The following is a 12,127-nucleotide window of genomic DNA, read 5'->3' as shown; positions in this document are numbered from 1 at the left end:
CTCCACACACACCCCGACACCCCCCAAAAACAGTTCTATACCATTCTGCTTCCTGTCTTCGTCTGCTGGTTATTGCTGACTTCCTGTTTATCTCTGACATCCGTCAAAGTTTCAAAACAAAAGTCGAGGACTGATCAGAGGTCTCATCAACAGATCACATGGCTCCAATCCTCAGGACGTGCTCTAGTGGCTGCATCCATTTGTGTGTGAGTGTGTGTGAGAGCGAGAGAGAGAGAGAGAAAGAGAGAGATTTTGGGGCTCAGAACATCCAGCGGCGGGTCAGGACCATCAGAGACCCGGTGGGTTCTTCCTTAATGAAAACAAGAATTTGTTTATTTTCAGTTTAAAAACAACAAGAGGGAAGCAGCAGCGTCTTTGTCTTCCAAATTAATCCATTCATGATCCACCCCCCCACCCCGCCCCCCACCTGTGCAGTCTCATCTTTGGCCGTGCAGCGCCGATACGACAGGGGGCTGCTGGGAGCCACTGGGCTGGGACACGGGGGGCCACATGGGAGTCTGTTGGAGGTGGTGGTGGTAGGGGTGGTGCAGGTGGTGACCTGTGGGGGACGAGGGGGGTAGCCAGGCTGGCTGGTGGCTGGGTGGCGAGGAGGCCCAGAAGGAGCTGAAGCCGGACGTGGAGGAAGGTGGAGGAGAGCAGGCCATGGACGCCTGGGAAGGGACGCTGCCGCTGCCGGGGCCACAGTCTGATGCCCGCAGCTTGGAGAACATGGTGATGGCATCTGGAAAGTTCGGCGGTGTGGCCGGAGTGTTTCTGGGTGTGCACATCTGGAGAAGAAGAGAAACCATCAGACTTTTATCCTAAAGAAGCAGAACTGATGCAAAGGTGACCCCCCCCCCCCCCCCCCACCGACTGAAGATTTTCTCATCATCCATTTTATATTAATTCAAGATGATGATAGAAATTCTAAGTTTAGAGCTGATCTGCAAGTTAAAATTTGATATTAACAGATTCTGACATTTTGAATATTTTTGTGGAAATTTTATTTAAAAAGTCACGTGCAAATTGTTTTAAATGCTAGATTCAGATTCACAAGATCATCCTCACACACACACACACACACACACACACACACACACACACACACACACACACACACACACACACACACACACACACACACACACACACGCTAATCTCTCATATTTTCCTACACACCGCAGCAAAGCCAACCAAACCAAAACCAACCCCGTGAACTCTGTGGCTTTTATTTTGACATTTCCTGTGACGTGTCACTGATGTGTTTGTTGGTGTCCGTTCCACTCCAGCGGCTGTTGGTCAGAGCAGTCAAGACACGTTTCAGGCAGTACTTTTCCTGTTACACGTACGACCCTCATGGATAACTGGTTCTGCAGCATTTTAACTGCTGATGCAGACAGACAGATGACACTGATTGTAACGGGGTTCATAACAACAGCAGGCCAGGCTGTCGGCTACATCCTGGTCCTGTTAACCTTTACTCAGACTGCTAGTCTAAAAACTCAAAGGGATGGCACCCTCTTAGGGTTCTAAAACCCCCCAAGGTGCTTCACAACACAGTCAGTCACACACACACACACGCACGCACGCACGCACACACACACAAACACACACACACACACACGCTGGTGGTGATGAGCTACGATGTAGCCACAGCTACCCTGGGGCGCACCGACAGAGTCCCTACAACCACCACCAGAAGGCAAGGGGGTTAAGTGTCTTGCCCAAGGACACAACAGCAGCATTCTCTGGTCTGAACTGGGATCGAGCCTGCAGTTACTGGACAACAAGCTCCACCTCCTGAGCTACTGCTGTCCCTGTGGGCTGCTTTCTTGAACCTGCACTGCTAAACGTGTATTTCCTGTTTCCCCCTCTTGTTGTTATTCTGAGTCCTGACAGCTGAATGCTTCCCGCCGGTTCTTATAAAAACCCAAACATCCTGATTGTAGCCGGTTCTGGTCCTAACATGCCTCACAATGCTCCTCAGGGCTGCAACATAAACAAAGGAGTGGCTCTTTCATTCTTCCTCTCAGAGCTGCCCGGCACAAGGTGGCTTAAGGCAAGATGACATCACCCAAAATGATAAACAAACACACTTCCTCATACGGACAGCCAGGCTTTAGTCTGACACGTCCGTATGACGACAGCAGGTTTGTTCTGTTTACTCTTCATGATGAGAAACGTTACAGAAATAAGAATCCGGATTCAGCTGTCGCTATGGCAACAGACATCCTCTCATCTCATCCTCTTTTAAATGATTCAACGCTTTCCTGAAGGAGATTTCTGGCGTTTTTCCATCTGATTTATTCCTTGTTACAAAACTCACTTATGGCTGTAAATCCTGCGATACATAAAACAGAATCAAATATACCATCACAGCCTGAGTAGCTGAATGTTTGATTCAATTTTACAAATTCAGGTTTATTTTATTTTAGAAAATATAAAGAAGATAAGAGTCTGGAAGCAGCCAGAAAGAATCGCTCAAACACTGAAGAGGAGAAACCACACTCACCATCTGATGGTGGCTCGGGATGTTCGCCTCCTGGAAGAAGGAGCTGAGGGCTGTCTGCAGGCAGAAACGGGGAGGCGGAGTTAATATTTGACCTCATCTAGGAACCATTGCACTAAAACATGGCTGAGCCCCGAGAGGAAGGGATGGCCCCTCTTCATCAGGAGTGCTGGGGGAGGGGTTACACGCCACACTGAGATGTCAAACAGCAGAAAGATGAAGACTTGATGATGTCTAAAGTTTCTGTTTCTGACTGATTATAAAGAATCTGTGAGCATAAAACCAGTCAGCCGCCTGAGGCAGTTTCATTTCAAAATGCTTAGATTAATAAAATTACCTCTTAAACTCTTAACTCGTTCACTGCCATTAACGACTAAAGTCGTCATTTGCATGTTTTTACTGTGTGGGCATCGGCACGAGCCCCCGCATTGAGAGAACAAACATCTCGGCCCTGAAGCCGATCTTCATCCGCGTACGTCACACTTCACGTGATCAGGAAGCAGAACATCCATGTGTTAGATCGTTTTGGGCCGTTCCTGTAAAAAAAGCGAGGCACGAACCGGAAAAGCTTCTGCCGATCACAATTCAACAACGGATCATGAAAGAACGGATAACGCTCGAAACGCGCAGATTCTTCCTGATGTAAGAGGCGAGTCTCCTCATTGTTTTGGTGTCGACATCATCCTAGCGCGCAACGTTCTGTGACTCTTAAAAAAACAGTAAAAACGGTGAGAAACGCTGGCAGCGAATGAGTTAATCTGAACAATTTCATTTGAAAAGAAGACAGATATTAATTTTATTGTGGCTAAAATATTATTACTATTACTTTACATTAAGAGAGAACTAGGCAGTTTTGGCTTGCTTTTAGCAAGTGTCCATTTGTAGAACTGAAAGAAAACGTATCCTCACCGTGCGTTCGTCTTTTTAACACCTTAATCTAACCGCAGAAATGTCTCCCCAGCCTTCATTAATGTCTACAGAAGTGGTTCATCACTAAATCAACCAATTCAGCTGTGATCATGATCTAAAACATGCAGGAAACGTGCTGGAAGCAGACTGCAGCGCCAGGTATGTCAGCTCCATTTTTTCTAAGTCCCAACAGAGCAGCCCACCAGTCTGAAGTTGCAAGTGGAATATTCTGGCCACAGGGGGCGATAGGGGCTGGGGGGGGGGGGGGGGGGGGCTTTCATTAACCCTGTAAAAGGTCATTTTAGCACATACTGGCTCAAGAAAATCTGTTTTTCCTGTTTGTGAGACGAACCCCTCCTCCATAGCCAGGTTACTGGTATGGAAGCCTGGAAAGGCCAAAATTCCTCAAACGTTTTTTTCCCCTACTGGCTGATATGAATTGATAAAATAGAGTAAATGTTATTAGTCCCACAGTGAGGACATCCACTCATTACATCAGCACACACAGATTACAGTAAAACTGATTCCAGACATGTTTGCTTTGATAACTTCAATAACTTCATGCTGATGAACACATGAACATAATCCTGTTTAGTGGATGCAACTACATCATGAAGTTAGCTTAACATGATAAATTGTTATTATTTCCTTCCAAGAAAAACAAACAAACTAACTAATAATAACAGGAGGCATCTGGTCAGAATGCCTCCTGGACGCCCCCCTGGTGAGGTTTTCCGGGCACGTCCAACCGGGAGGAGACCTAAAGGTAGACCCAGGACACGGTGGAGGGACTATGTCTCTCACCTGGCCAGGGAACGCCTTGGGATTCCCCCGGAGGAGCTGGCCCAAGTGGCTGGGGAGAGGGAAGTCTGGGCCTCTTGACGCTACTGCCCCAGCGACCCGACTCCGGATAAGCGGATGAAAATGGATGGATGGAAATAATAACTGGTAATATTATGAATGACATGATATTGCCCACCCCTAGATGGAATTACATTTTTTTTACATTAATTATAATTAAAAGTTCCTGTGTGACATATAGCTGTAACTCTTTACGACAGACAGACAGACAGACAGACAGACAGACAGACAGACAGACAGACAGACAGACAGACAGACAGACAGACAGACAGACAGACAGACAGACAGATAGATAGATAGATAGATAGATAGATAGATAGATAGATAGATAGATAGATAGATAGATAGATAGATAGATAGATAGATAGATAATGTGAAATTCAGGAGAGTTGGATGTTGAATTTTCCTCACGAAAAGAAAATTTGTATTGAACAAAGGTCAGTTCCCTCTGTAAACTCAGAGGTATGGAAGAGGATTAGGGCCACTGAAAAGAAGAAAAAAAAGAAGAAAGAGAATTCTGACTTTTTTCCCTGAATTCCGTCAGAATTCCGAGATCAAAAGTCATAATTTTGAGAAAAATGTAAGAATTCTTTCTGTTCTGTTTTTTCTTGTCAGTGGCAGCAACGCGACTCTACCAATGACTGCATTTGCTCTGGAACTTTGATGTTTTGTCTCCACCAATAAAACAATCCTGAAGGAATTCTGCCACTTTGCGGAGTTGCTAATGCTAACGGTTAGCTTCTACCAGTTGAGGCACACCGGTGCGTGTTTGTAGACACTAAATCAAGAGCAGCCTTCTTCGTGAACCAAGATGAGCGAGTCGAAGAATGCTAATTTTCAGTATGACGCAGATCTGCAGGCTTTTCTAATCCTGCATTTCCCCGCCATTTTCCATCAGCGACAAAAGAAGACATGAGAGGTAGAAGACTATTTTTACATTCAGCCTGCATGTGAAACTCAGAGTGACCGATCATATTTGTAAATTAACAAGTAAAAACCTGGCCTTTCATGGGATGTTTTCTGCTAAATCAGTGATGATGAGGAGTTTGCAGCAGGAGGAAGTCACATGTTTCAACAGCAGCTACTGGAGATCCTTCCTGCCAACAGCCATTGTAATATACAACAACTCTTTGATGACTTGATTATTATTATTACTCTGAGCTACTACAGCAATCAATTTCCCTCTGGGATTAATAAAGTATTTTTTAATTGAATTGAACTGAATTGAAGGTCAGCTGCCATTTGTTCCTGTTGACATGAGCAACCTTCAGTTCTTCATAGTCTTTCTGAAGGAGCTTCTTGTTGCTGTTTCATGTTGCTTTGCACCAGAGGGCCAATTTGAGCTAATCTGAGGATTTCTGCATCTGTGTGTGTGTGTGTGTGTGTGTGTGTGTGTGTGTGTGTGTGTGTGTGTGTGTGCAGGCTTTGTTTCTTTACACTTGTTTCCCTCGGGGACTTCTGTTTGGCCAAAACGTCGTTTTCTCCAGTTGCACCGTGGTCTTTCACCTGTGGGGGTGTATACAAACCACTGAGCAGATAAAACTGACTCACACGTTAGACACTTAAACGTCCTACTTTATTACAGACACAGTGAACTAACCACTCGTGTTCTGCTGTTTGTGGAGAACTAACTACAGCGAGGTCTTGTTTTAATTCTTTCTGAGGATGAATCTTTGTGCTTTCAGACTTTCAGGAATGTTTTCTGTCTTTGAGCCACTGTGTGTTTTTGTCCTTGGCGGTCAGTGTTGCAGCCAAACTGAAGAATCCTCTGACTGAAGGCACTGTTCCATTGTCGGACAGTCTTGTGAAGAGAATGCTCAGAGTTGTCCATCATTTCTTGATTCTCTTGAAAATCCTTCTTTGCATTATCTCCTCCAGCGGTTCCGAAACTGCAGAAACTCTGGCTGAGTCCTTGAAAGGGCTTGGAGTTCCTCCATCTTGTTGGCCAGTGATCTCACATTGCCCATTATGATCGATGGAAGAGATGGTTTGAATTTCCTCTTTCTCTGTCTCCGTTTTGCTCCCGCTCTGCACCCACGCTTCTTGTGTTTTAGCTCATTTGGGATTTGTGGCTTCAGTTGAGGTATTATTTCAGCCTTTCCAATGTTAATCAGCTGCTCCCGATTGTAAACCAGCTTGTTGCCATGGTTACACATAATAACAAATGCTCAAAAAGTGAAAAAAGCTAAAAAATAGCAGTAAAAATCCTCCAAGCTTCACAGCACCAGAAACAGAAAAGTAAAATGTCCAAAAAAATACAGTTTTTCTTGAGAAACTAGAAAAAAAAAAGCCCAAGAAAAGCCTAAACTTACATATAGTCAACAGACCTACTCCAACATGCAGCCACCCAGAGCAGCACAGTTCTGGAAAAAAAGACCGGTTTCAGGAGGAGAAAGTGAAGAGCACCACCCTCTTGCAGGAACTGGACTAACTAAAGATCCAAGACCTGTTTCCAGGAGCTGAATCTTAAACATGAACAACACATTTCAGGAAGACAAGAAAGCACTTTGTGCTTTCACAAGTTCCTGCAAGACCAACGCCTTAACCAGCTGAGAGCTCAACAGCATTCACTGCATCAAACTTTGGTCTAGAAGCAGTAGATGATGCAGTAAGAGGCTGAACTGGAGGACATCTAAACATCTCACCAGGAACTCTTGAGCCATCCAAGAGGATTAGGTAACGGCTCTCTTCCAAACACAAACAGAAGGAAGTTGACAGCTGAGAATGGAAATCTGCTTCAGATTCTGCATCCTTTGAGCACGAGAAGATCTTAAATTCAGAGATTGAACTAAAGACTCAAGTTCAAACTTACGCCGAACTGAGTCAGAAACTTTCTGCTGAGTTGGTGAACAAAGTGGAACACGGTCCTGCCAAAAGAAAGATCCCCCATCTTCAGGCACCAGTCCAGGTCATCATCCCAGAAATCCTCCCTGATGTGGACTCCATGGAGTCGGCTGAGCTGATTACAGAATCCCTCCTAGTGCCAACACCTGCAAGGGATCTGGAGCTGCAGCAGACGCTGGGTTCCTTCTCAGAGACAAGGAGGAAGATTTCTTCCATGTGGAAAAAAATCAAGACACCTGCTGGACTCATAAACCAAACAGGATCTCCACTTCCTTCATAAAGGCTAAGCTAACACTAAACCCATCATAAAGGCTAAGCTAACACTAAACCCACTTGTTACGTTTTTTACATTTCTGCAGAGACAGTGTGTGTGTGTGTGGTGTGTGTGTGTGTGTGTTTGTGCGTGTGTTTATGCATTTTACCTGTGTTTATCTTTAAAAATCTCACTTTTACAGACAGGTCATCAGCTGTTTAGATGAGGATTTGGCTTCACGTTAATAAAAAAGGCACTGCTGATGATGGTGTTCTCAGTTATTAGACAGGGTTCGGCTCTGCAGCGCCCCGCTGGGAGTTACTGACATGCAAAGTTAGGTAATAAAGCTTTATTTATACTGAACCAGAGTTACAAAGATATTCTATTAAATAAATACAATAAAATTACCATATTTCCCGGCCTATAAGCCGCTACTTTTCCCCACGCTTTGAACCATGCGGCTTATAATGAGGTGTGGCTTCACTGAAGATTTTCCTTCAACTGCCACTAGGAGGCGCTTTAGCAGAAAGTGAAACAGGTGGAAGTCAAAAGTGGAAATGGAAGAAAGTGCTCATTTTAATTTAGCACATGCAAGCAGCCGGCACCACGAAGAACTTGTTTCAAATCCATACCCCCTCATCATGGTAACTACACGTATGAGTTCATATGATGCTGCATTTAAGTTGAAGGCCATCGATCTGGCAGTAAAGGAGGGAAACAGCGCTGCCGCACGTAAGCTTGGCATGAATGAATCCATGGTTCGGCACTGGAGACGGCAGCGGGAAGAACTCATTCAAGCCAGCTTCACCCGGGATGATGACAGGGACACGGACATCGCCACAGAAAAGGTATGTGATGAAGCTCTTCTGAGGCTGTTCAACTCCGACACTGAAGATGATGACTACAGTGGTTTCAGTCCGCAGGAGGACGATGAATAAACTAATCAATAACTTTTCTGTTTTGTTTGATACTGATCAGTTCAGTTACGTTCAGTTAAACTACGTTTTAAATCCAGTAGATATCTGCGGCTTTTAGCCCGGTGCGGCTTATATTGAGGTGCACTCAATAGTCCGGAAATTACAGTAGACTAAAACAATCATAAAATAAGATTAAAAGCAGTGAAATGATGAAATAATTAAGCCTAAACTTCAACAGTTATTTTTTATTCACACACACACACACACACACACACACACACACACACACACACACACACACACACACACACACACACACACACACACACACACACACCCCGTCTCTCCCTCCCCCACGCTGTGGTTGTTTGACAACAGCGGCGGCGGTGCAGGAATGTGTGTGTTGGACGTGACACACACATCGAGGTGTGAAAGTGCCGCCCTGTTCTTTGTCTGCTCTCTGTTTATTGGTCGGCTCTCGGCCTCGTGTCACTCGGTTCCGTCTGCCCAGACAAAACAAAATGTACCCGACTCTCTCAGAGAAAAATGGGAATTTTGTCTTTCCATGCTGAAACATTAACACCTATTCCGACAACCACCTGCTGCTTCCTGCTCCTCAGATCTGAAGTTCTTTCTGTTTGAGAACTAAAAACTTAATTCTTGCTTTGGACTTCATCACTGTCGTTGTTCCACTTGTGGAAATTAAAACACAACATCTGATCTCCCGTCACACCTACGAACAGATATCAGCTGATCAGTTGTTTTGGATTTTTGAGACAAATGTTTTGGTAAAAGTACAAAAGTTAAACCGTTCTAAAGGTCTGGGACAGAAACCAGTGCCAGCATCTTTTGGTGATCAGAGTGAAGCTCTTAACAAGACAAGCAGAAACAACAGTCTTCTACCAAGGCTGAAGCTTTATGTCAGCGATCATTAGAAATAATCCCAGAGATGATCACATCCACGCGGCTCTGCCTCGGAAAACACGTTTAGTTTACGATGACAGACGAACGGCCCCTTGAACATTAAGCAGGAAGAGAAAATATCATTTTCACTTTCAAACAAAAACTAACACGATGCACAAAGACCAAAAACATGTTGTTTACACACTGAGGAGACTAAACACACCACTCCAGTATTATGTCAACACACTCACACAGTGTGACAACACGATCATAAAGATCAATCAGCTGATTGGCTGTGCGGTTCATCTCTGCTGTCCGGGTGATAATAATGAATGTTACGGACTCCCGTAAGTGTCGGATCACACAAAAGATCCCCTGACAGATTAACAAACCGTCTCCGAGTCGACGGCAAAACCAAAACAAACGTTTCTGACTCACTGCCGGCCTGAGTAACATGTTCAGACACCAGGGTTGGACCGAGCCAAGAGAGGTGTGTTCTGTTGGGAACCATCTGGAAATTCAGGGATCCTGAAGGCGTGTCCGATGTTCAACCATCAGGAGAAAAGAATCACCTATTCAACTCACTGGTTTCCCTCTTTTAAAAAGACTAAAAATGATCCTGAATAAATACAAACTGAGTTTTTAGTTTTATTAAGATTCTGAGGAAAACTTTCAGCCTAACAGCTTTTAAACAGCTCGCCACTTCCTGATAGAAGAAACCAAAGATGATCAGTGTCTCACACACAAACTGAAAACAGCAACTCGGAGAATAACAACAGCAGGGCAGCAGCCGGCGCTCGTTTTCCTTTCTCCTTCCTTTAATTATAAACGGTCAGTCGGGCTAACGTCAGATCTGAATCCAGTGAAAAACGCTCGTCAACGTTTCTCACAATTCAACAATCTCCTGTCTCCCTTCTAGTCTCACAGCTGGTCCATGTTTGGGATTAATGACCTTTATGCCACATCCCTTTATCAGTCTTTTATTATTATTATAGATGTGGGATTATTGTGGTTGTACAATCTGGTGGTTTATTTAAACACGCAAACAACATAAATGTAAACAGAATACGATAATAACTAATGAGCTATGGAGTGAACATCTGTTTCTTCATGTTTCTTGCAGAATGTGTTAAAGCTCTTCAGATGTTTGCTGTTTTCTTTCTTTGTTTATTTTTTACAAAACATGTCAAGAAACAGTTTGAATTCATGACTTCATAAGATCAGTTTCATCTGATCTTCAGTTCAGCTCTGATGTCACTTTTAAAACGTCGCCCGTCTCACCCAGTTTCCTTTTCGCTGAAGAAGTGGCCAGAATCCCACTGGAGGCCTCGTCTGTGGAAGCTTTAATGTTCCGCTGAAAGCTCCATTCTGTTTCTGCTCATTGTTTTCTTTACCATTTTTCATAGATTCAGCTAAATAATGAGGAAGAAAAGTGTGTTTTTGTGTTGGTAAAGATCACTTCAACAGATCAGAAAAATAATCTAGCTGCTTAGAGGGAATCAATGGAACAAGGGCTAGATCAGGACAGTACAAATATGTAAACACAACCAGGGTGAGTCTGCCTCTGAGTGGTTTGTTTACACGCTTTAAAACGTGACTCCATCAGATGGCCAGAACACCTCAGCAGTAAATGCTTGAACATATGAACAGCTGAATGGATCATGCATCTTAGTCTATATTTAACCGAACAAGACTTGAATCCGTGTCAGAGCGCTTAGCTGCGACTCTGACCTCTTTATCTACTTCTTAATAAAAGCTCTGAAGCAGAACGGCAAACAATTGAAGTGATTCGAGAATCGTTTTGGTTCCGAGTCGAAACGGCAGTTTGGGTTTTGCTTTGACAAAGTGCATAATAATCTGAGTACTACAGGTATGTGAGGGAACATGTTATCAGATGGATCTTCACGCTGAGGTGAAGATAAATGTTTCCAATGAGAGCCGTTTTAAAGCCGCTCAGAGGCTCGGCGATGACTCGGCGGAGCTCAGTGTTGAATGTAAACAGAAGCGGAGCTCCACGTCCTCACAGCAGCTAGTGGCTAATGCTAACTGCAGGAGAACGTGATGCCGGAAGAGGCAGAAAATAACCCGAACATTCATCACGATGCACCCATTTACTTCAATCGACAGCTATTATTCACTCAGAAAATCAGTCGGAAAGCAGGACGTGAAGAGACTCACCTCAAACTGCCAGTGGGCCGCCTGTAGAAGCTGCTTGGCCTGATCGGCGGCGCAGCCGGCCGTCAAAACAAACTGATTAATCATCACTTGATGTCTCAGTTCGTCCATGTTAACTGACATGGCTGCCTCAGTAAGTCGAAAACAAAACGGAGTAAAAAATAAACCAGTATTCGAACCACCGGAGCAACGCTTCGGTCCTCGCTGCCTGTCTTCGTCTCCTACCGCAGCCCTGTGCAGCAACAATATTTTCATGTCATCACCAACAACAAAGAAGTGTGCGCTGCTGATTGGATAACACCGCCGCGAGACTGTGGTAAAGAAACGCTGATTGGCTATCGACCGAAGAGTTTCAATCCATTGTGCGCTCGATTTATTGTAAAGGGACAATATAAGTGAGCGGGTTCAGTAAAAAAAGGCGAAGCGACGATCACTCCGCCCTCAATGGTTGTCCAAAGTTATCCACACGCACTTTTACTCATGACCGTTCTAATAGCGTAAAGTGTTTGATTGGGCAACGACAGCGAGTTCAAAGTGCTGATTGGCTGCTTCCTCCCAGGTTCATAAAGTTATATATCAATGGTTTACGAACTGTAACGTAAACAAAGTAATACACTTTTTAATCATCGACAACAAAAAAAGAATAGAAAAAAAGAAAAAATAATTAAAATGTACACAATTGTGATTAAATCATGTTTGTTTATGTTTTTATTATTACAGATACATATTTATAGTAGTTGTAGTAAAACATTTTTT

General features: G+C 44.1%; 1 protein-coding gene across 1 annotated transcript; it reads right to left on the bottom strand.

Moving 5' to 3' along the window:
• Positions 1 to 263: 263 nt before the first annotated feature.
• ubald2 (UBA-like domain containing 2) lies at positions 264 to 11,752 on the bottom strand. Its single transcript, XM_015976253.3, has 3 exons — positions 11,375 to 11,752; positions 2,513 to 2,566; positions 264 to 788 (listed from the first exon to the last, which is right to left on the bottom strand). Exons 1-3 carry the CDS (start codon positions 11,624 to 11,626, stop codon positions 438 to 440), a joined length of 657 nt encoding a protein of 218 aa, XP_015831739.1. The 5' UTR covers positions 11,627 to 11,752; the 3' UTR covers positions 264 to 437.
• Between the last annotated feature and the right edge of the window lie 375 nt (positions 11,753 to 12,127).

The sequence above is a fragment of the Nothobranchius furzeri genome, chromosome 5 (assembly GCF_043380555.1).
Source record: "Nothobranchius furzeri strain GRZ-AD chromosome 5, NfurGRZ-RIMD1, whole genome shotgun sequence".
Taxonomy (NCBI): Eukaryota; Metazoa; Chordata; class Actinopteri; order Cyprinodontiformes; family Nothobranchiidae; genus Nothobranchius; species Nothobranchius furzeri.
This window is presented reverse-complemented; position numbering and strand designations above follow the sequence as displayed.